The following is a 24,367-nucleotide window of genomic DNA, read 5'->3' as shown; positions in this document are numbered from 1 at the left end:
TGCTGTGCTCGGGGGTCACTGAGTGCAGTGTCCGAGCCAGTCTTTGTTTCTGAGACCCGCATCGTCTTGAAGCTGTGTGACACCTCCCTGACGCAGTGTGATACCTCCCTGACCAATGTGACTGCCATCCATCCGGCCTCTGTGCGCTTTGCAGGCTCAGCCTTATCCTCTGGATGTTTCCTGCAGGGGACGGTCTCCCCAGCTGTCCTGGCCTGCACAGTCCCCAGCAAAGTGACCGAGCCTCATTCCTCTGTTCAGAGGCTGGGGTGGGAAAGAGCTGGGGTGCAGTGGAGGCGATACTGACTTGAGGGCTGGGTCCCAGGGAGCTGATGAGGCTGGGAGGTCAGGTCTGTGATGGTTTCTGGTCTGCTCCTCTGCTGACCAGAGGCTGAAGGGGTCGGGGTGAGGGACGAGTTGTGACGTGGTTGCACTACCTCAGGTGGGTCTGGGGAGCACGGGGGAGGGTAAGGAGGCAGGGGCCCGCCGGGGGAGATGGGGGGCTGAGCAGGGCTCTTGGGGAGGAGGAGGGGCCTGCCGGGTGGGCCAGGTGTAGCTGGGGGCGGGGTACAGGGAAGGCAGCCCTGGAGGGAGAAGAGAGACCCTCCCTCGTTACGCTGAGGAGCCCCAGGAACTTGCTCTAGAGAACAGCAGCGCTCAGGGCTCAGCATGAAGACACCCATTTGTCCCAGTCACGTGAGAGACACAGTTCAGACTCTCGCCAGGGTTCAGGTTTTCCCTGGGTCTACAATTCTTAACCTGTAGCGGGAACCAAGACTCACGGATGTGTTTTAGAGAAACGACAGCCTCCCTGCTTACCCCACCGTGTCCTCCCTGGACCTGGGCCGCCTCCCGCCTTCGGTGGCCCTGGGGGCGGGGACAGTGTCTCAGTCACCGTGGACTCCTCGGTGCTGGCACCATGCTGGGCTCAGCGCGTGAGGAGTGAAACTCGTTTTTTTCCCCATATCGAGGAGCACATCCATTCTGCTAAGTGAGACATGGTTATAAACGTGAAACAGGAAATGTCTGAATCTGAAGAGCTTAAAGATACTGCTGTTATGTGTGCCCTCGTGCACACCTCTACCACTTTCTTTCAGAACATAAATGTCAACAGCTCCCACAAGAGTGCCTTAGGGCAGGTGTCTGGGTGGCAGTTTTAGTTTTCAAAATGTCCCATATCCTTTCTCGGGGGAGGTGGGGTTACCATATGTAAGTAGGCCAGGGGTGCTTGCAGGATGGGGCTCTGCGTCATGGAATAGAAGAGGTGAGCATGGGAGCAAACCTGTCCCCTGGTTCTGAGCCCTCGCTCTGTCTCCGTTCCTTCTCCTGTAAAATCGGAACAACATGGCCGGTCTTGAGTGGATTAAACAAGGTGAGGCAGGTCAAGCATGTGCCTGTGTCCAGGACCTAATGTGATGTGAGGTGATATCCCAGGCAAGGAACTAAGGCTGGGAGGAGCGTTTCCTGGCCCTGGCCACACATCAGGCCACATAGCGGGGTCACCCGGGAGCATTGGAGACCACTGCCCAGCCCCCCAATCACCTGAGCCCCCCCAGAGGTGGAGCTGGCCGGGCGACCATCACCCAGGTGGCTGTGTTGCTGTGTGTTTTGCATGTTGAGAGCCTCTCCCACAAGCAGAGCAACTCCTCGCTCCCAAACCTTCCTCCCCGCTAGTGGACCCTGGCTTCCTGGATGGAGGTCTCCTTGGCTTAGCAGCATCGCCCAATCTGATTTGTGCCCTGGACTTGGAGGCGGACAGTCACCTGTAGGGCCCTAGCTAATCCTCCCGCCACTTGCTGCCTGGCACGGGGGGATTGCTGAGCTCCTTCCAAGCTGTGGAGCTATGGCTGCGTGGAACAGAGGGGTTGGGCGGGAACAGAGCAACAGCAACTAAAGAAAGGACCCTTTCTTTAGTCGAGGCAAGTTTAGAGAATTAAGGGAGCGCTGAGAATCCCACAGCCTGGGGCTCCTGGGAGAATTCTCTAGAAAGGAATAAGCTCTCTGGGAGGCAGAGGGAGAATTCCCTGGCATGGGAGGGACCTGCAGGACCCACATGAGTCTCCAGCGTGTGGCCCAGCTGTGGCCATTTGCATCCACGTCCCTGCACACGTGAGCTGAGAGTGCAGGTCAGGAAGGGGTGGGCAATGCCCTCTAATTTGGGGTGCTCAGGGGACAGGAGGCAGTGTGACCGACCCATCCTTGCCTTCCCTCCAGCCTTTCCAAGGGGGTCCTGTCCAGGCCCAACCTTCGCCCTCTGAAGTGAGGGGTCAGGACTGCAGGGACTTTCGAGAGGAGTTAGCTCTCAGCTCACAGGTGGTGAAGGAGGAGCTCAGAGAAATACCTGATCTAGCAGGTTGCCCATCCAGCGAGGGGCAGCGCCACAGGCCAGGCCGCCTCCTGCACCTGTTTTCTGCACCTCCAAGTGGAAAGCGAAAGGGAACCTTATTTTAAAATAGGCATAGTTCAAGGAAGGGAGTGCTGCCCCATAGAAATGGTCTCCAGGTGCAAGCTGAACCTGAATCCTGTTCTGCTCCTTGGATAACCATCTTTGGTGGAGGTTGGTCTGAAGCTTTACCACTGTAGTTGCTCTCTGTCTGCAGAGCAGGTGTGGTTTTCTTAGGCGGGCAGCCCGGTGGATCATGACAGCAGTAAGCCTGACATAGCCTCAGCACTGTACACTTTACAGAGTCTGTTCCGTCCACCCCACCAGGTGGTCAGGCAGGGCCTGTTGTGGGGTAAGGAGACCCCTGAGTGTGAAGCTCTGTCCCTGGCCTGGTGTGGCAGCTCAGGCTGGTTGTGGCCAGGGCCAGAGATGGGCCTGTGGCCCCAGGGCAGTTTGCCTTGTCTGGAGCCTCTGGTTGGGAGTCGTGGACACTGGTAGGTATGGGGCCCAGACATGCGAATCCTCAATGTGCAGCTATTCCATTGACCTCCAGGACCCAGAGCCCCATAAGGCCGGAGACCCTTGGCCTTGGTGACTGCTGTATCTGGACCCCGTGTGAGCTTTGGCAAAGTGCAACTGCTCAGTGAGGATGCGTGAGGTACAACCTGACCTTGTTGACTAGCTTCCTATACCATGAACTTGGGGCCGGGCAGATTTCCAAGGCTATACAGTCCCCAAAGGGAGGTGGCCTCTGGGTTGGTAGAAGTTCCTGGACCTCAGGCCAAGACTGGCTTTCAGACTCAGTGTGGTCTGTGTGATTTGCTTTGACTCAACATAAATTGGCGGCCCTTTGGACTATCAGGTATTTAATAAGTGACCTGAGGCCATATGGATACTGACCGCTCAGGTGGGAATGGCCTATCATGCCCAAGCAGAAGTGGAAGAGATATCCCATGAGATTTTGAAGTCGCCCACTTGCCGCATGAATGGTGTAGGCAATCGGGGCTGCCCAGACCCAAGAACACAATGAGGTGTTAGTTGCCGGAACCAGCCATCCAAGGAGCTTTTAAAATCTGCATTTGATGACCAGTATCGAGACACACCTCACCTACTAATAAGTTCATTATTCAGCGGGCTTTTGCTGAGTGCCCAGGCCTGCAGGAACTTTCTGCTGAGGGTGGTGGGTCAGCGTTGATCAGCCCTGATTAAACAGAATTAGAGAAGAATATGGTGTAACTGAGAGTCCCCAGAAAATTCATGTCGGAGTTAACCTCTCTTATTGTCTATTAAACCATCTTGTTTGAAGATCTAAAATTGACTTCCCTGTATTTTTCACCTATTCAGAAAACATTATACTTTTCTAGGAGAACATTTTCTTTCTGTAGGTCTAGAAATGAAGAACTCTTCTGCCTCCCTACCCACATCTCAACTACAAACTTCAGCCTAAATCACACCCTTCAGAGGAGGGGTCTGGCCTCCCCTGGTAGGGACCTCAGGGAACCAAGGTGGGGAGGGTGTGAGCTGGCCTCTGGGGAAGTGGGAGGGGCCGGACCTGGAAATGGGCTTCATAGGAGCTGGAGAAGCGGGAGAAGCTAGAACCTGGTCCAGCCCCAAATGGGACCCAGTCAGGGTCAAAGACTGTGGCCATTAGCAACAAGCACCAGGAAATCAGATGTGGTTTGGATGTTTGGGTCCATATTCAAGGTTACCTGTGGCAGGAGGCGGTCAGCTCTGCGGTCCCAGCAGCCGGCAGAAGCCAGCTGGGGACTATAGACAGCTAGGGGAGCCTCCAGGGAGCTAAGGATGGAGGAACAGACTCTCAGTGCCCAGGAAGTCCTTTGTGCCACTGTACCAAGCTTGCAAAACAGATGTCTGGTGCCCAGAGCTGCCCTTTCCCCTTCCCGTAGCTTCCTCATGGGACCTGGGTACTGGTACTGGCAGGTGGGTTGGCTGAGGGGGTGCATGTGAATCCCAGCCACCTACACACCCTAGCACCACGTGTAAGATAGTGTGATGACCAGGTCAGCCCAGGACTGCTGCATGTCCCCTGTGACCTTCCATACAACCTGCAGCTTTCATACGCTCCTGGCTAGGGGATCTGGGGTTGGTATGCTCTCCCACCCTGCTAATCAGCACAGCAGCTAAGGGTACCTAATAGGTTCTCAGTGGTGGTTGAACAAATGAGTTAGTGAGTGAATGAATGAATGAATTGGGTAGCAGAGGGACTGCTCAGGCCACACAGGTGGATGGGATTGGCCAGTTTAGCTGTGGTATGAAGCAGGAGGGGAGAACAACCCCTCAACTCAACCAGCCTTCCAGGCGCGGGCCTCACCCGCCCGTGGTAAATGGGACAGGGTCTGCTCCAGGGACCTAAATACCCCATCGAGGGCAGGGGCTTGCTGGGGCCCTCCCTGGACACCAGGCAGCTTGGGGTTTGATTTTCGTTACCACCTGTGCCCCCCTTCTCCATCCCTCCTCCTGAGCATGTGCCTTCCTCATTGTCCTTTTCTCTCCTCGGGGCACAGATCCTGGCCAACGTCTTCCTCTACCTGTGTGCCATCGCCCTGGGCATCATGTCCTACTACATGGCGGACCGCAAGCTCCGCAAGGCCTTCCTGGAGGCCCGCCAGTCGCTGGAGGTGAAGATGAACCTGGAGGAGCAGAGCCAGCAGCAGGTGAGGCTCTTTCGGGGTGGCCTCAGGGCAGTCTGGGCCCGGGGCCGGGAGCCGTGGCTAGAGAGGGGCCAGGGGTGTGGGGGCCAGTACGGCAGCCCCCCCCAGGTTTGGAGTTCACTGCCAGGGTCAGGTGTTGACTGCCTCCTGGGCCTCTCGCCCTCAGAGGGCTCCTCCTGACTTCAGGGAGCTTCTCTCGCCGGAAACTCCCTCCTCTCTCTTCCTCTGTGCTTGACCTAAACCTCTCCTCCTTCTGTTTTGTTTTGTTTTGTTTTCCCCCTGTAATTTAAAACTTTTTAAAGAACTAGCTGATCCAAGCAGTCACCAATAACTCCCTGTGTTCCTCTCTCAGACTAAAAAGTTCTGTGTGTTTATTTTGAATGCTTTTTCCCTGCGGGCATCACTTCAGGTCCACCCTCCTCTGCCCACTTTTCTGGTTCTGCGGCGCACTGGCCCTGAGCACCTGCGGCGGGCCCGGCGCTGGGTCTCTGCAGCCGCGGTGGGCCCAGCCGTAGCGGAGGCCTTCCCGGTGAGGCCCCCCAGCCCACTCCCCTCCACCCAGGGCGCTAAGTTTCCTTCACGCTCAGGGCAGGTTCCTACTTCCTTCTCCTTCTAAGTCATTGATGAAGAAGTAAAACCAGCCCAAACCCTGGGGACCCCGCTGTTTACATTTTTCCACGGAGAGAAGTGCGTACTGCCCCTGTTGTTTACTGGCTTTACTCCAGCCCAATCCGCCCGGTTCTCATGTGATTCAGTCTTTTAAATAGTTTCTGGTCTGGATTCATCTCAAATGCCTTTCAAAGGTCTGCAGAAATTACATCCGCCAACTTCCTGTTATCCATAGGTTTATTTCCCCCTAACAAACAAACTCAATAGGTGGAAAATACAGGATTGTCTGTGTTGGGAACCATGTCATTTTGGGTTCAGGTGCTGCTCTTGGCTCTGGATTCACTGAAATTGCTGTTTTCACAGACCCTGCCACTTGGGCGGACAGAGCCATAGTTTTGGGGGCCACTGTAGAAGCCTTGCCAAGGAGCCCCATTGGCGGGCCTCAACTTCTCCCAGACGGTGCTCTTCAAAGGCTCACACTGAGTCGTTCGCTGAATCCTGAGCATGTGTTTTCTCTGTTTACCAAGGAGAGCTAGAAGCTTCTGAGCTGGGCCTTGGACCCAGCTTCTTCAGAAAGCAGGTTTTAGAAGGGGACACTCTCCAGCTTCCGTTGCCACAAAGGGCCAAGTTCAAGCTTAGCAGCTCATTGTATTTGTCTCCTTTTCCCCGTCCCTGCATCCCGTGGTTACCCAGGAGCTGCTCCTGCTTGAATGTATGTAAAGAATCCCACTTGACTCGCTTTATAGTCTCTTGAAAGGTGTTCTTCGGTTTCTGTTTTTTTATGCTGTCTTGTTTCTCTTTGCATCTCACATCTCCCACTGTGGAGGCATCCCTCTGGGTCCTCTGCGTTAAAAAATGCCTGTGTCCCTGCTCAGCTAGGTCAGGAGTTCTTTTTTTCTCTAGTATTTGTGCAGTTTTCAGCATCCCTGTCAACCTTGTCTGTCACACAGCATATAATTGGCATAACTCAGGACATCTTCTGTCACATCGACAGTGCTTGGGGGGGGGCCTCCTGGGGTGGTGGGGAGGGTCGTGCATCTCCCCTGGATCTGTTGTTCTCTGCATAGATAATTTAGACAAGCTGCCCATCTCTCCCAGCCTCGCTTCCCTCGTCTGCAAAGCAGGGTATTGATACTTGGCTTGTGGGGTTCCCTGCAGGTAGAAACACAGGCGGAAGGGCTTTGTAGACTGTAGAGCTTGGACATGCTGATGATCAGGCTGCAGTGCACGGGCCACGCAGGGCTTGGGCATTTTCTGATGCCCCCTCCGGGCAGGGTCAGTGTCAGGAGCCCCCATCCTGGCAGAGAGGGCCCTGTGGTGTGCTCCAGGACGCCCGTGTGCTACGTCGCCGCCAGGGGGCGCTGCAACCTTTCCGGGGCACCCTGCGGCCCCACCATGCTGCCTGCCCAGGGCCACAGCGGCAGAGCGGACTGGCTTCAGGAGCAAGAGGTCCAGGGAGGCGGAAGGGAGGTGCTGGGGGCAGGAGAGGCACAAAGGTACATCCCTGGGCCGAGCTGGGACACCGCAGGTGCCTGTAAATACCCATCACGTGGAATGCATTTGTCTCGCCCAGCTCTAGCCTCAGTGTGACCTTGGGACAGCATCTTCACCTCTTTGGGCCTCACTTAGTTTCCCTATGTGTAAAGTGTACCTGAGAATAAAACCTTTGGCGAAAATGGGATAATATGAGTGAATCCCTTTGGAAAGGAGAAAAGCCCTGTTACCAACAGGAGGGGTGGAATTCTGCAGCCCACCAGCACCACCGTGCCCTGCAGTTTGCTCGTGTTTTCCTTAGGACTCTGGTTGACTGTGTGCGTGAGGGAGATCTGCTTGCATTTTTACTTTCTTCCCATGTCCTTGGCAGGTTTGGGCATCGTGGTTGTGCTGGACTTAGGAACTAATTTGAGAAGTGTTTCCTTTTTCTAACCTGGGAGAGCTTGAAGAACACACAGGTTCTTTACAGGATCAGAAGGACTCCCTAGTGAGGCCCTGTGGCTCAGGAGTTTTCCTTATGAGATTCAGTTTCCTTCACAAGTACAAGGTTTTTAGTTTTTTGGTTTTTTTTGTATAAGTTATAGAATGTTTTTGTTTTTTCAGGAACTTATCCATTTCGTATAAATGTTACATTTTTTACATGTTTATCCTCTTTTTATCTTGTTTGTGGGATTTGTGGCAATGTTCCTTTTTCTTTTCTTTTTTTAAAGATTTTTATTTATTTATTTGACAGAGAGAGACACAGCGCGAGAGGGAACACAAGCTGGGGGAGTGGGAGAGGGAGAAGTGGGCTTCCCGCCGAGCAGGGAGCCCGATGGGGGCTCGATCCCAGGACCCTGGGATCACGACCTCAGCCGAGGGCAGATGCTTAATGACTGAGCCACCCAGGCGCCCCAGCAATGTTCCTTTTTCATTACTGGTATTGGTAGTTTGTGCCTTCTGTCTTTTATTTGTCCTTAATCTGTCTTGCTGAGGTTTGTTAATGTTTGAGCCTTTTCAGTGAACCACCTTTTTACTGCTCTCTTTGTACACTTCCATAATTCATTGTTTTTTACTTTGATTTTCTTTTACTTTCTTCAGGGTTAACATCATGTTCTTTTTTTACCTTCTCAAGATGGAATTTAGCTAACTAATTTTAGCATTTTTCTTTTCTAAAACATGCACCTGATGCTATGGATTTCCCTCATCACTTGCTTTTTGCTTTCTTCTACAAATTTTGATATGTCCTAATTTCCATCGAGTTATCTTTGATCCACAGGCTATTTGAGTGTACATTAATTAATTTGCAAACAGCCAGGGAATTTTAAGGTCATCTTTTCATTATTGATTTTTAGTTTACTTCTGCTGCAGTCGGAGAACATACTCTATGATTTCAGTCCTTTGAAATTTGTCGGAACTTGATTTTTGACCTTGCATTTTTTTTAATGATTTTGATGCACTTAAGGACAACATGTATTTTCCAAAATGCATCAAAATATCTTTCAACAATGAAATAATGTTGATACGTGTCAATCATGATGCATTTGCATCTACCCCAAGTCAGTACTTTTACCTTTTTGGTCACAGGGCAGGACCTCACAGTGCTCAATTCCCTCTCCCCCAGACTTTTGGGCGATTGTAATGTATGTTAACTCAACATAGATTTGAAGCCGCGTGAGACGGTATGTTTGCAGTCTTCCACAGCAAATAGCCAGTGCGCCTACCTGCCCCTGTCTGCCCTCTCAGATGCTCTCTATTTCTTCATTTCTGTGCTTCCCTTTTCTTGAAGAATTCCCCTTAGTGTCACTTTTCATGAAGGTCTGTTGGTGGTAAATTCTCTCCATTTCTGATTGCCTGGAAATGTGTTTATTGCTTTCAGTTTTGTAGTTCACTTGTCGGAGGGAGAATTCTAGGTTGACTCTGCTTTACTCTGAGCCCTTTGAAGGCATCTCCTGAGATCCTGTGGCTTCTACTATTTTTGTTAAAATTCCAGCTGTCAGACATACTGCTGCTCCTTTTAAAGAAATGAGTAGTTTTTCCTCTGGTTGCTTTTATAGTTTGTCTTTGGTGTCCACGGTTTCATAATGATGTGTGTAGCACTTTTCTTTGCAGTTACTCTGCCTGGTATCTGAAGAGCTCTTTGAATTGATGGTTTGATGTCTTTCATCAGTTTTGGAATTTTCAGCCAGTATCCTTCTGCTTCATTCCATCCTTCCAGGACTCTAGGTGTCCTTATTAGACAGTTTTACCATATTCCATAAATCTGTTTTTGTTGTTTTTTTTTTTTCCTGAATCTCCCCCCCCCCCCTCTTTTTTTTTTTTTTTTTTTACTTTCAGACTGAACATTTTACTGACCTAACTTCCAGGTTACTAATCCTCTTATCTGCTTTGTTAAATCAATGCTTGAGCTCATCTGTGGAATCCTTAATTGCACTATTTTTTCATTTCTAGAATTTTCACTTGATTTAAAAACAAAACAGTTTCCAGTACTCCAGTTAAGTTCTTCTTGTTGTCATCTATTCTTCGGAACATACGAAACATTTTAAAGGCTCTGACAACTGCAATATCTGATGTACCAGTGGGTCTGCTTTTCCCTATTGACTTTTGGTTTTTCCCTATTGACTTTTGCCCTCTCATGATATCCTGGCCTTTTAAAAAAAAAAAAATGCTGGATAAATTAAAGGCTGAATATCGTGTACAGAGAATAGTAGCGGCTCCGGTGGGTGTGTCTCTCCAGAGAGGATTTACTTCTCTTGCAGCTCACCTTGATCCACTGTGGGGTCAAGAAGATTTAGGGCTGGGTTTTAGTCTGAGAGCTGGTTTCTCTTATGTCTCCTCTTAGGAAATAATCCTTCAGGGGTTTTAACTCAAAGGCTGGTCCCCCTCTTGAGGGACCCTGAATTCCCAGCACTAGGAGACTGCCCACAATCCCCTTCGATTTTAGCCTCTCAGCTGTCGCTTTCTGCTTGAGTTCTTGGTCTCTCACGCGTCCTGTAGCTTGCCGGTTGGCAGACATGTCGAGGGGGTGTGTGGAGAGAAAGGTTCTCTCCTCTCTAGGACCTCACCCCTGTGCTCTGCCTTGAAATCCTTGCTCACTGATCTTTGTTTCTCTGGCCCCTTGAAAGCGTATAGCCTTGCTCTTTGGCCGGCCTCTGAACCCTGGCCTCAAGGGCAAAACATGGCCGAGTGTGTCAGGTTCACTGAAATGGGTTTCCCTGCCCTCAGAGACCTTGTCCCTTCTCGTCATAGCTCCCTGTGTGGTTTCCCATGGTCCTCGGATAGCTGTCTTATCCAGCGTTTATGGTTGGTCCTGGCTGAAGTGTTGGTCTGGTGCAAAGCTCCTCTATAATAGCAAGAAGCAGGGGGTTGGACATTATCTTCAATGTCTTGAAGTTAATTTTTAAGTAGCTTACAGTGTACATGGTATAAAATTATGAAGGTGTGAAAAAGGCTCTACCATGGAAAGTAAGGTTCCCTGCATGGCTGTCCACCTTGCCACCCCTCAGACCACCACTGTCATGTCTGGTGGACACTTTCAGGATACCAGTTACTTCCAAATCTGGAACACAGACTTTGCACACGCATGCAAGTAGTATACCCCCTCTTCTGCCCCAGATCTTTCACCTGCTGTCTTTGAGAGAGCTCTAAGGTGACATGGCATTGCCTCATCCTTGTTAACGACTGTATTGTATTCCATGATCGAGAAGTAACGTTTCTTTAACTGGGCTCCTAAGTGTACGGTTCAGTGGCATTCAGTTCACGGTGTTGTGTGCAACCTTCACTGCTGTTCATTTCCAGGATTTTTTCATCATCTCAGACTGAAACTCTGTGGCCATGAAACACTAGCCCCCCATCCTCCTTTCCTCTGGCCCTGGCCACCACCACCCTACTTTCTATCTCTGAGTTTCCCTTTCCTCGGAACCTCATGTCGGTGGAATCACGTCCTTGTGCAACTGGCTTCTTGTGCTTCGCACAATGTCTTCAGAGCTCACCTGTGGTGCAGCACGTGGTGGGACTTCCTTTTCAAGGTGCAATAATACTCCGTTGCCTGCATACAGCACATTTGTTTATCCTCTCATTTGTGGATGCACACTTGGGTTGTGTCCGCCTCCCAGCTGTGGTGAATCGTGCTGCCGTGAACATGGGTAGACAGGGACCTGTTTGACTCTCTGCTCTTGATTCTTTGGGGTATATACCCAGACGTAGAATTGCTGGGCCATGTGGTAGGTCTAGGTGGTAGTTCTCATTTTTTGAGAAACCAGGCACGTACATTGTTGAGAAATGTTACCGAATTGTCTCTCGTAGAGGTGCAAAGAATTTACACTCCTCCCAGCAATGAACCAGAATGCGCTTAGGCAGTTAAATTTCCCTTGTTTATTGAGAAAATGCTTCTTTGATATGGAACCCTGCAGCTCCTCCAAAAATGCCTGTTTGAAAACCCCAGTGGCAGGGCAGAGGTCCCATGGAGGTAGTGACATCCTGTGAGCACTTTCCTGCTGCTTACTCATTTGGCTCAAATCACAGCCAGGTAGACTGAGGCTTGGGAGAGGTTTTCTTGTTTGTATTTTTTAGGACACATTGTACGGTATTTGGTAAACGCAGACAAGTATCAAGAAAAAAACACTGATAGAGGATTATTCCTGCAAGTCTTTTTTGTTTTTCTATGTTTTGAGGGTGTCTTCACCATGTTATCTTGATTATGGAAGTTAACACCTTATTCTCATAGATAGCTGTTAAGAATAGCAGCTAAGAACCAGATCTTTGAGTCTGGATGCCTGTGTCATGTGGTTACTGTGGGGGCCGAATGTAGAGTGTGTTTTGCACGGTGCCTGCACCTACGAGGCACCTGGGCTATCTCCCTATCGGACTGTTGTTGTTGGATAAAAATCTGAAGATAGAAGTATAGAAGAGACCACCCAAACTTCCCATCCTTTGGGTGTTTCTTTTAAAAATAATTTTAAAAACTACATCATGATAAATTGTGTTCTCAGCTAAAAAAGGTTTTAGAACTTTCCATGTTTGCTTTTTTTTTCCCTTTTTCCTTTTACGGAGGTGAAATTCTTATAACATCGAGTTAACCATATGAAAGGGTGCCATTGAGTACCTTCTCGATGCTGTGCAGGCAACCACCTCTAGTTCCAAAACATGTTCGTCACTCCAAAAGAAAACCCCATACCCAAGCCTGATCTTTAAGACCACATAAGAAAGGCACTGGGTGAGCGTTGGGTCAGCCCCGAGCAGCAGGTGCATTTCCTTGCCAGTAAGGACCAAGACCTGAGATCCTTGCACACACCCACTGTCCTGTGCGCGTGCCTCTCCCTGGGACTGACGCCAGGGTCTGAAGCCTGCACCAGAGGCAAGTCCGCCTGGTGAGCTTGGACCTGGGATTTGCGTCCATCGCTTCCTCCAGCATTTTCTGGGCAACAGTGAGACCCGGCTTTCCCACCTCCTCACCGTGTGATGTTGGCACTCTGCCTGTCTGGTCTTCACTTTTCTGCAAAAGTGAGATTAAAGATAATGCCATTGTCACGGAGTTGTCTGGAAATCATTTGAAATAAGAACACTGAGTTGAGTCTAAATAACGTGAAGCCCTTTCATGGCTCCTGCCCTGGGGACACTGGCTGGAGGAAGGGCCACAGGTAGGATGAGACCCAGCTTGCTCCCTCCCTGGGCAGCGGGGTGGACTTGACATCCCGGGAAGGCCGGCTGAGTGCAGGTGAGGAGGAGAGGTCAGCAGTCCCATTTCACTGTCCTCCTGTGAGGACCTCTGGTGAGAATAAGAATGAGATCGTAGATGGGAAAATGCTAGAAAGGGCTGCAGAAAGTCCTAGAAGCTGGTTTGGTTGTGGCTCCCATGTGAGGGGTTGTCTGAGGTCAGTGCCACTGTGGCCACTCACAGTGTTTAAATGACTTTGTAAAAAATTCCTAATTCAAAAATTGCTCAGTATATCCTCTGCAGAGGACACTTCATTTCAGAGTTTAGTTATATCACGGTTCGTGTCTCACTTTGTATTTTGTCGGCGTGTATTTATCTTGTTTCCCAAGCTGCCTGGGGAGGAAGCGGCGTGTGCGCCGAGGGGAGGGCCTGCCCTGGCGGCTGGGTGGCCTCCAGTGGGACGGGGGTCTCCTCTCCAGGCCTCCTCCCCTTCCTCCGATGGGCTGAGGGGATCCCATCCCAGGTCCTCTGCTTCTGTTTTCCTTGCCCCTGTCACCTGGGAGGTCATACTCTCCTTCGCCAAGATGACCAACCTCCTGCTGATAAAGGCAGGCAACTCCTGACAGGTGGGCCACCAGCCCTGGTCCCCCAGGAAGGTGCAAAGCAGCCCCGGGCCCTGGTGCTCAGGCTTCCGCTTCGCCTTGGGCACCGAGGTGGGCTTGTCTGCGTGGTGAAGAGAAGTGGGATGGAGGTCTCGGATTCCAGTCGCCTGGCTGCAGGCCCAACCGCTCTGAGGGCCCCAGGGAGCTGAGGCTTGGGGATGGCGGCCCTGGCGGGCACGGGGCACTTTGGTTCTGCTGAGCGCCTGTCTCACTTTGTAGGCAGTCCCCGGCATCTGCCTGTGACATGGGGCCATCAGGGGGGACTTGGGGCCTCTCTCCAGCCTCCCCAGCTCCAGGGGCCTGTTAGGGTAGAGGGCAGGGAGCCCAGAGGCCTGGAGAACTGGCATCGTTTTTCTTTATTCTCATGTGGCCGTATTCCAGGGTGTAGTTGGGGACCTCGAGGGTTGCTAAGTGCCCCAACTGTGGCCTGGCAATAGCGGGCCAACGGGAAATCCGTGCAGCACATACCTGTCACCAGGTACAAACGACAGAATTCTGAGCTGCTTTGGATCTCACACTCAGAATTAACTTCCCAGGGAGGGGGCCATGGTTGAAGGAGGATGCTGGGGTTGGGGCCGGGGGGGAATGGCGGGATGACAGGCTGTGGCAGAGGCCAGTGCTTCCTTTAGGCCGCATTCCATTAGACGGGCCGGCCTGTCCTTATTCAGGGAAGAGAGGGCTGCCCCCAGTCCCCGTCAGAGGTGAGGAGCGAGAGCCCACGGCTGACTGCGGAGTTGATTCTAGGTCAGAGAAGCGTCCACAGGTCTCAGTGAGGGCCAGGGGGCCAGGTCCTCTTCGTCTGGGGCACCCTGAGGAGCGTGGTGCCGGTGGACGCTGGGTGGTTTTCCATGTAGCTGCTGGGGGGATGTGCAGGAGAGAAGAGCCCCTTCTCTCTGCCTTTCCTTCTACTTAAACCCAACACCCAGGGTCACCATGACCAGGGGATGGTGTTTCTTCTTCATGCTGGAGTCTTTCCCCAGGTGGGTGACCTTCTGCCCTTGAGGTCTTGGAAGGAAGAACCACCCATTACCATGAGAGTCACAGACTTCTCCCCTGGGAGCCCCAGAGTTTGGGGACTCGGGAGTGCTGTCCTTTCATAAGCTCAGCTGTTTCTTGCCTTCTTGAATGGCCCTCCTCGCTGACCTCTGCCCACGCCTTTGGCCCTGAGGGTGAGGCAGAGAGTAATCTCGCCCCTGCGCCCTGTTCTCACGAGAGGTTGGTGGGGGAGATGGAAGTCACACAGCCTTCACACAGAGAGACAGACACACAGACACAGAGCGAGAAAGGCACACAGAGACCAGCTACGTCTTGCCCTGGGGTCGGGCTTCTAGTGTCCATCCTTAAAGTGTCTGCTCTTGTCCTGGCAACAGTGAGATCGGGGCTGGGGACCTGCCTCCTGGGGAGCCACTGGGGGGAGGGGAGGCAGGTGTGGGGTGGGACGAACGTGGCCCCACTGTGCTGCGGTGGCGCTGCGTCTTGCTCCTCGCATGGGGGCCTGGGGCCAGGCTGTTGCGCCGTCAGCACCTGGTGTCCATTGTCCACTAGACAGCCACAGAGGGCCCCCACTCCCCGACACTGGCCTCGAAATCTTGCTACCTTAACGTCCTCACGGACCTACTCGCCAATGTATCTGATATTTTTAAGTTGTATTTTAGCCTCGAGCGCATCTTGGTTTGAGAAAAGCCAGAAGGCGAATCTCCTGTGGCGGGAAGCAGGGATTCGTGCTTCCGTGGGTTCCAGCCCCCACCTCCTGGGTTTCACAAAATGTTCTTCATTCTAGCGTTTCAGGATTTAGCAGAACCAATCCACGTTTTAGATAACGCAAGTGATGAGCCCACAGAGGACACGTTGTTCCAGAGCCTTGGAGGGCTCCTGGTGGTGGGAGGGCGTCTGCTGCGTCAGGTAGCCCCGGGCGCTGGTGGCGGTGACAGGACTGTGTCTGGGCTGTGTGGCTTCCGAGCTGCGGCCCTGCTGGACCCTGGGGGGTCAGAGCCACATCCCCCCCCCGCAGCACGTGTACCCCGGTTTTAGCGACTGCTGTCCCTGACCAGTGTGGCTGGGGTTGTGGAGCGTCCCGCCCTCCCTCCGGCCAGAGGACTGACGTTTGGTTTCATCAGGAGGTAGTTTATCAGAGAGTTACTTCGTGTGGAGCCCTGGGCTGCGTTTTTACTGGATTATCTCCTTGAATCATCTCCGAAAACCCAGCGAAGAAGAGTTGGTGCGCCCCGCCACCCCACCCCCGGCAGGGGCTTCTGTTGGGTAGTCTCTGGACCACATCCGGCCTGTGGGGATCTGCTTCCTTTGACCGGCCCGGAGTTTGAAACATTTCTAGTACTTAGAAATTTGGACGTTCTCTATAAAAACTTGTATTTCTGACTGCCTTGGAAAACGGAAAGATACGACAACACAGGGCTCAAGAGTCAGACTTTGATTCACATCCTCACCAGCCACTTACTTGCCACATGACCACATAAGCCAGTTACTTATGCCCTCTGAGCCCATTTCTTTGTGAAGTGGGAATGGAGTAAGATTGTTAAAAGGTCTAAAAGAGAGCATTTATTCCACAAATATTGTGGGCACCGTTCTCGGCACCAGGGATGCAGTTGTAAGCGGAACAGATTCCAGTGGGGGAGACGGATTAAACAAGCGAGCATATGCTATTAGCAGGTAGGAAGGTGGTGGGCAAAGCAGGGGGAGGAGCCTAGGAATTGCCTGGGGTGGAGGGAGGTTGCCATTTAATATCATGTGACCAGAGAAGACTTTCTGATAAAGTGAGATTTGAGCAGAGACCGGAAGTCAGGGTGTGAGCCATGCAGTGTTAAGGGAGAGGGAGCAGTAAGTGCCAAGGCCCTGAGGTATGTTCACATGACATCATGGCAGTGGCTGCAGGTGGGGTTCTAGAAGTGAGGGGAAGGGAGCCGGGAGGTGAGGTAGGGAGGTGCTGGGCGTCAGGTCCTGCAGCGCCTTGTAAGGACCATGGCTTTTCCCCCCCGGAGGCATTGGAGGGTTGGAGGTTTTAAAAGGATCTGTGTGGCTGCTGGTGGAGAAGAGAGAGCAGTGGAAGCAGGGAGACCAATTTGAAGCAATGCAGTCATTTTTGGGGGAGGGAACAGTGGCTCAGACCAGGATGGAGGTGGTGAAAGGAATGACTCTGGGTGTTTTTTGAAGGCAGAGCCAACAGGATTCACTGCTGAGTGGCATGGGAGGTGGGAGAGTGAAGAGTCCATGATGGCTGTCGGGATTTGGGCCGGGAGGCCGTTGGGAGGGGGGGATGGTGAGAGGCACAGGTTTGGTGGGGGGTGGAGAGTCCGTCTCAGCGACATCCAGGCGGAGAGTTGAGGGGACACATCTCATCCCGTGCCCTACCTGCGTGTCTGGCAGGCTTGCTGGGCTGGGCCAGCATCTTCACACTCCGGAGGGGCCCTCCCGGGGTGAGGATGGTGGGTCCTCTAGGACAAGGGCCTCAGGCTGGGGAGTCCGGCGAGAGTTGGCAACCACATGGCTCCTGGGGAACACTTACCGCTTCTCCTCAAAGACAGTAGGCGGGGATTTTGCTACCAGGTACGTGAGTCCCAGACCTGCCCCGGAGGCTCTCGGGGCCTTCCGGAAGCCAGCCGGAGGGGGCCCAAAGGGAGAAGCTCCCCATACCAATGTCAGTTTCTGTAACGACTGCCTCGGCACGTCAGCCAGCCCCTCTCTCTGCGTCCTGGCCTGTGTGGTTGGGAACGTGACGCGACGTGCCCGTGGAGCCAGAGGATCTGGCTGGGGTGCGGCTGGGATTCTGCGGTTCTCTGGCTCCCTTAAATCTTCAGCAAGAAAGGAGTCTGGGAGGGCAAAGGAGAGCGCGTGGCGCAGGGCCCGGGTCAGATCGGGCTGGGAGAAGTGTGTTCGGACTTGGATTTATAACATGATGGACGTGGATTCTTGGGTGGGTGCTGGCCAGTGCACACTGGGGAGAACGGAGTCCTGATCCACGTGGAAGGACAGAGGAGGGTTAGGGAGGGCTGAGTGCAGAGGTGGAGAGGGACACGTGGCAGACAGGTCCTTCCCGGAGCACCCGGCGCTCGTCCCTCTCGTGGGAGGGACTGGGGTCGGGAGCCCAGCCAGAACTGGGGTGGGGCCGAGCAGAGGCCCAGAGAGTAAAGGAAGGTGGGAGCTGCGTTTTGGAAAAGCACTGGTGAGGTTTACTGCTCCAGGGGGAGGAGGCAAAGGGGAGCAAAACCAAACCCCCTGTGCCCCTCACAGGTGGAGAGCTGGTCTGTCAAACCCCCTGGAATCTTCACGCCTGGGGTGGGTTGAGCAGGGGCAGAAGCCCGTGGTTGGGCTCCCACCGCAGACACGGCAAGTCTTTCCCACTGACCACAGATGTGGCCTCGGCGTCCTTCTCTGGGCAGCGGCTCCCCGTTACCCTGGGTTGGCCCGTAAGCTGCACTTACTTGCTACAGTGTTCTAGAACTGCTCTGATATGGTAGCCACTAGTCACATGGGGCCATGTACTTTTAAATTAATTAAAATTTAAAAATTAAGCATTAGTGCGTCTGCTGTACTAGCCACGTCTCCTGTGCCCAGTAGCTACGCGTGGCTCGTGGGACCATCTCAGACAGCATAGACCACAGAGCATTTGTTTGATTGCAGAAAGTTCTAACAGTGCTGTTCTAGAGGCGATGGCTGGCTCCTTGGGCCACAGCTCCTAGTTGACAGCTCATTATCTCACCAAACCTCTAAGGAGCACCTGCTCTGTGCCAACCACACTGGGGGAGGGCTGCAGACACCACACACATGGCCGTCTTTGGGCCCAAAGTGTGGTCTCCTGAGACGGTAGTCCCCTTGGCCTGCACGGTGGGCCCTGTCTCTGGAGACCGTCCAGGAGTCCAGGTAAGTGTCCCCTCTCCCCCTGGAGCAGGGTCAGAGTTCTGGGCTGCCCCTGGGTCTGTGTGATTTCTGCACTGTCCCAGATGATATGGCCTGGTGGTGGCCCCCATGCCGAGATTAAGTGTGGCCCTGCTTCCTTCTTGGAGCTGACAACTTGAGAGACTCTGGGGATGCCGGCTCGGAGTCTGTTTTCACATTGGAGGGGCTTGTTTAAAGAGATGCTGGTCTTTGAGCAACCCAGGAATGCCCACAGCCCTTGGCTGAAGACAGCAAAGCACTCCTGCCCCATGAGACCAGTCACTTTCCAGGTGACCTGAGTGCCCCGGCCATCAGACCTCTTGGGAGTACTGTTTACCTTTGACCTTCCCAGCATTTAGCCTGGGGACTTGCAGAGATGACCAGTGACTGTTCTTTGAGTGAGGTGATAACCATGTCTTTGGATGGGGCAGCCCGTGCGGGTCGCTCGTCTGGACGGTGGCTGCCCGCCCCAGGCACACGGCAGCACGGGAGTTTCCCGATTTCACGTGTCGTGGCCCTTGGCCCTCTTCATCAGGGAGAGGTGAGCTGTGTGGGCTCTGACCTCCCAGGGCCGGCGGGCCAGCCCCTCCTGCTCCTCGTGTCTTTCCTGCTGCCTCCTCTGCTCAGCTGGCCAGGCACCTGTTGTGGTCCTTGGACCTTTTTTTGGCTTTCAAGTGGCCTGGAAGCTCCAAGAATCTGGAGAAATCAGACCCAGAGCAGATGTGTTTGTGGACAGCTGTGCATCTGCTCACAGCCTGTGATGGGTTGTAGTGACGTGTGTATGTGCGTGTGTGTGTGTGTGTGTGTGTGTGTGTGTACGTACACACGGTACATGCAGAGGACACACAGGCATGCAAATAGACTACATGCTTGCTTCGTGCAGACACCACACACCCACCCAGCTACCAGGGCACTGCTGATTTCTCTCTCCATTTTAAGTCTCCCCCTTCCTTCCACCTCTTTACAAAGATGTTGTAGAAACTTAGCTTCTCATCAGCCAAGCTCATGTATCCAAATCCCTGCTGGCCACCGCCTGTAACTTAACTCCTGAATGCCTCGTCAGGGCCCCTGGGAGAAGCGTGGGCCTCCTGCTTCTGTCTCAGTCCTGAGCCGTACAAAGGCAAGGCCTGGCCTGAGTCAGTGCTGAGGAGAAGGGGGCTTGATTGGTTCCTTCCCAGAGCCTGGTGGAGGCCACGCGGACAGCCTGCCCTGGTCAGGGGCTCACGGCCCACCTGAGCAGTGTGGCAAATACTTGTTTACAAATCCCCTGCCCGGGCCCAGATGCACACTGCACCCCAGCCGATCCCCGACCCCGCCCCACCTCTGCACAGCACCCAGACGCACGCTGCACCCCAGCCGATCCCCGACCCCGCCCCACCTCTGCACAGCGCCCAGACGCACGCTGCACCCCAGCCAGTCCCCACCCCCCACCTCTGCACAGCGCCAGGGACGCACGCTGCACCCCAGCCAGTCCCCACCCCCCCACCTCTGCACAGCGCCCAGGGCGGGCCTCCAGTGCTTCTCCCTGGGATCTGGGTCGCTTTTTTGCTCTACCCAGAAAGCCTACTAGAAACTTTCAGGGCTTGTTCTTTCTTTTGCCTCATTTGGTTCTTTTCCCAGAGAAGGTCAAGGCCTTGACTAGGTGTGTATTTTTAGGATAGCCATCAAAGCACTGCAGGGCTGGGGAGAGACCACGTGAGGCAGCTTCCCCACCTTCTCCATCTCTCTGTATGGACCCATGTGGCAGGGCCCCAGGCCTTGGCTTGGCGAGTCTGGCAGGTCCCTGTCCCCTGGGCCAGGCTCCAATCCTGTGGCGGACACCCTCCTGTCACCTCCTCACCCAGCGTCCGGGACCGGAGCTCACTAGCTCTCAGCGCAGCACATTCTTTGTTTGAACTGCTTGACTCTTAGAACATTTTTCCTGCTCTAGAAGCCAGTCTGTTCCCCAAAGCCTTCCCTCGCTAGCTTCCTCTCGTGGGAACCTCCAGAGCCAGTGCCATCCCTTTTCCACATAACCCTCAGGCCTGAAGGTTGCTCCCGTGTTGCTGTGGAGGCCACGCTTCTCTGGGTGGTTCCCAGCCTCTCAGCCCACCTCTGATGCCTGGCCTCAGGCTCCTGCACCTAGTGGTCACTCCCCAATGAGGGCCTAGTGAACTGTTGCCTTGAGGAAATCTGTCTCTCTGAATGCTCCTAAAGGGGCGCTTCCAAACTTTAATGTGGTCACGAGTTACCTGAGGGTATCTGGGCCTCATGAGGAACCGGCCTCGGGCGAGGCTGAGGCTGCCACTCTGAGGGCCAGACTGGGCTGTGGGGCCCGAGGTCCTGAGGGATGGGCTCAGACGTCTAGGGACTCGCCATAGATTTCTGCTCCTCTGGGTGGTGGTGTCAAACGATGCACGTTTCCCCTATTAACCATACTAGGCCCCTTGCAGGCTGTTGGTGGCCTCACGCTGTGCATGTGCCATGGGGGGGGGCCCTTCTGGGGCCAGCATAGCTGGCCTCTGTCACAGCTTTGGGGTGACTCAGTATCTCCGAGCCCTCGCCTTTGGCCCTGTTGGTTACTCAGGGTCCACTGCCAGTCACTGAGACCGGGCCTCACAGCATTGGCCCCTTTCTCCTCCCCTCAGCCTGTGAGGAGGGGGTATGGCGGCTGAGGGAGGTCACTGTGGCCTGCCCAGGGTCTGTCATAGAGAGCCAGGAGTTTCCCTCAGTAACACCTCTCTCCTTTCCTCTGCTGACCCATCAGAAGGAATGCCAGCATCTGCCACCAGCCCTGGCCTGCCCTCCCTGAGGCTGAAAGGTGGTCTGGTCTGCTGCTGGGCCCCCATGCTGAGGCAGCCACAGAGGTCTCAGCTGGTTCCGCTTCTGCAAGGAGGACCCACGTCAGGAGTAGCTGGATGTCCCAGCTCAACTCCACAAGCACTGGGGGCAGCACAGGAAGGATGTTCTGGTGGGTTCACCCACTGGGAGAGTCCTCACAGAGGTTTCTAGAGCAGCCTCGTCAGGTCCTTCCTAGGGAAGATTTGGGCACTTCATCTTCCTTCACATTTGCAGCAGAAGAGCGTCCAGTGTGGATGAGAGAATTGTTGTGTCAGAAGCACATCCTTTGGTGAACAAGAAAGTCCCACCTGTACTTTCAGTCCAAGAGCCCTGGGTTCTAGTTCTGGATCTGTCGCTAACTCTGAGGAACCTGGGATAAACTAAACCACTTAGCCCATCCATGCTTTGGTTTGGTCGCCTGCAAAATGGAGGCCGTATTTCACATGCATGACAATACAGGGCAGGTGAGGAAGTTTTAGCAAAGAAGAGGGACAGTGTTGCTACTGGCCAGTAGTGTCCGTTTGCCTGGTGAGTGGTGATACTTGAGAACTAGAGAAAGAAACCAGGCCAGGGTGATGGTTCCGTCACTCGGCTCCCGGAGAAGACCCCTGCCACCTCCCCGTTGTGCTGTGGGGTGGGGGTCCCTACCTGGCTTCGGACCTGGCCAATCAGTCTCCTTCCTCGGCTTTCATCCAGGCAGACGTGGGAGTCCGGAGCGAGCCTGGCGGACTGGCAGGGCCCTTCCCTTTCTAAGAAATCTGGTCATTACCAGGGCCAGGGTCATAGCAAGGGAAGTTTTGTGTTTATTTCCAGTTCGAAAAGTACGTTTAAAAAAGCAGCAGCGTAACTATATAGCTGTTTTGAAAAACATAACCCGTTTTCTCGGGATTCCATTCGCCAGGTCAGATTACCCTGTTCTCTCTCGCACATACTCTTCCGCCGTGATTCAGGGGCACGCGTGGGTCTGCCGTCCCCTTCTCAGGATACGGTGTTGGCTCTTTTTCTCTTTGGTCACGTTCTCATCCACGGCACTTGTCATTATGATCGTTTCTATGAGGTTCGTCCAAAGGATGTGTCCCAGTCGAGTGAGCCACTTGCTGGGCATTTGGGCTTTCCAGTGTTTTCCACAAACGTGAGTGATGTTGCACTGAAGTTCTTCTGGCACGTATGTCGTTTTGCTTCTCGTGGATTATTTTTGTTGGAAGAATCCCCGGGAGAGCCATTAAGGGGTCAGAGGCTCGGAACATTCTTATGACTCCCGAAACATACAGTAGTTGCTATTTTAGGAAGAGTGGGCTCTGCCTCTATGCTGGGGAGGCCAAGCCACATCCCTCGGCTGCTCTGGGCGGCCCTGTACCCCTGTAGAGGCCTGGCTGTGTTTCAGGGAAATTAGGACTGTGGTCAGGGGCACGGAGCAGCTCGCAGGACTGGACTGGTTCCCAGGGAGCCCAGAGAGGCTCTTCTGGGGGGGCAGGGCTGTGAGCTGGGGTCTGGCCCCGTGGGCGCTGGCTGCTGGCGCTGCATAGGCCGGTTGGCTGGGAGCCCAGCACAGGTCATTGCGACTTTCCTAATCGTTGGTGTCCCTCGACCCCTGCCCGCGCGCACACCTGAGCGCCCTCTTCCCCAGGCCGGCGGGCCCGGCCCCAGGCCTCACACATCCACCTCTTCCTGCCCTTGGTGAGCACCTGCGTGCACGCGTGGCGGGGTCAGGGAGGAGATGGAGGGACAGAGAGCAAGGCTGAGACACGCATGGAAGGCGGGACCCGTGTTTGTCTCCCCTTCATCATTGTGCCCGGACCAGACAGCGTTCCTCGGCCTGGTCGCGTGACCCCAAGGGCTCGCTGCTCACCCTGGATACCCCACTGGGGCTCTTAACCTACAGTAAACCTGTGGCCGGCCTTTGAAGCCCAGAGGATTTGGGGCCTCCCCTTCCTGAGGCGCCTGCTGTCCCCACACCCTCAGTAACACTTCTCCTCAGGTGACAGAACAGCTGCAGCATATTGAGCACTTGCTGTATGCAGGCCCTACGGTGAGGAGTCACTTCGTCCTCCTGCTTTCCCGACGGCTGACTGTTGCCCGGGATCACACAGCCGGTCACCGGCGGGGCAGGGGTCTGAGCTAGGCCGTGGGGCCCGGAGCCCAAGTTCTTGACGCCACACCCTCCCGTCCCTGCCAGCCCGGATTCCTGCCCCGGCACTCGCCGCCTTGCCCCCTCCGGACTCCAGCGGCTCTCAGCCGAGGCTGCCCTGAGAGCTGGCAGGGCCCCAGGCCTCCGGCTTGTCTGGAAAACCCTCCTCGTGGCTCCTGTCCTTCCCAAGCTGAGCGCTTGCTCCACGGTGCGTGGGCTTAGTTCGGTCTCCGAAGGCCCGTCACCACACGTGGGCAGGGGGCACGGGCACGAGCACTGGGTCCCGGAGCGCCCGCACGGGCTGGGGCCCTCATTCCTCTGCGATGGTGCCCCTCGCGGGGTTGTTAGCAGTGGGAGCAGCGTAGCTGTGGAAATGGGAGAATGGTAGTAACCGCTGTGGTGCTTCAGGCTCGGGCCCGTGCCAGGCACGCTGGGCCGAGGGCCACTCGCCGGGCCGTTACCCTGTGCCCGACCGCAAGGCGGGTTAGGTGAGAGGGACCTCCTGTGGCACGGGGGTGAGCAGTGGGGGGCTCCGGTCTGCAGACCATCGTGGGAGCAGAAGGGAAGGGGCTGCCCCTACCGCAGAGCGGTCTTCTTCCGGAGCTGGTGAGGGAGGCCCCAGCCCTCTGGCTTCCGGGGGGCGTGGGCCCGGGCCCTTGGGGGCCTCTTGGCTGCCTCACCCAGAGGAGAGGAGCAGAACCTCCACACCTTGGTTCTCCTGCCCCAGAGAAGGTGTGTTTCAAACACAGAACTGGGTTCTCTGGCCTCAGGGTCCACTGAACACAGCCTAGAACAAGAGCGAGGGGGCCCCCCCGACCCTGCCAGACCCTTGGTGGGAGGAGAGTTCCCCCACTCCTGTTCCCACCAGGCTGGCGTCCCTGCCGAGGCCCGGGACCCATAGCCTCTGTTTCTCTGGACTGGCCCCAGACGCAGAGGACACAGGCAGCCGCTCTTGGTTTCCTGGCCACCCCTGCACCCAGGTTGCTCCTGTAGCTGGCGGGCTAGACACGGTACTGCCGGACCCCCCTGCCCCTCCCGCCGTACTCCTCCTTGTCTGTCAGCCGAGCTCTGCAGCAT

At 54.5% G+C, this 24,367-nt stretch overlaps 1 protein-coding gene across 4 annotated transcripts in view; it reads left to right on the top strand.

Moving 5' to 3' along the window:
- ADCY3 (adenylate cyclase 3) overlaps window positions 1-24,367 on the top strand; it is a 78,335-nt gene that overhangs the window by 31,293 nt on the left and 22,675 nt on the right. For all 4 annotated transcript variants that reach the window (XM_073897068.1, XM_025867842.2, XM_073897067.1 and 1 more), the window contains one exon: window positions 4,906-5,055. In XM_073897068.1, coding sequence (XP_073753169.1) covers window positions 4,906-5,055 — 150 coding nt within the window. The remainder of the gene's footprint in view (window positions 1-4,905; window positions 5,056-24,367) is intronic.

The sequence above is a fragment of the Callorhinus ursinus genome, unplaced genomic scaffold (assembly GCF_003265705.2).
Source record: "Callorhinus ursinus isolate GAN/ISIS: 27379988/994484 unplaced genomic scaffold, GSC_fseal_2.0 scaffold10, whole genome shotgun sequence".
NCBI lineage: Eukaryota > Metazoa > Chordata > Mammalia > Carnivora > Otariidae > Callorhinus > Callorhinus ursinus.
This window is presented reverse-complemented; position numbering and strand designations above follow the sequence as displayed.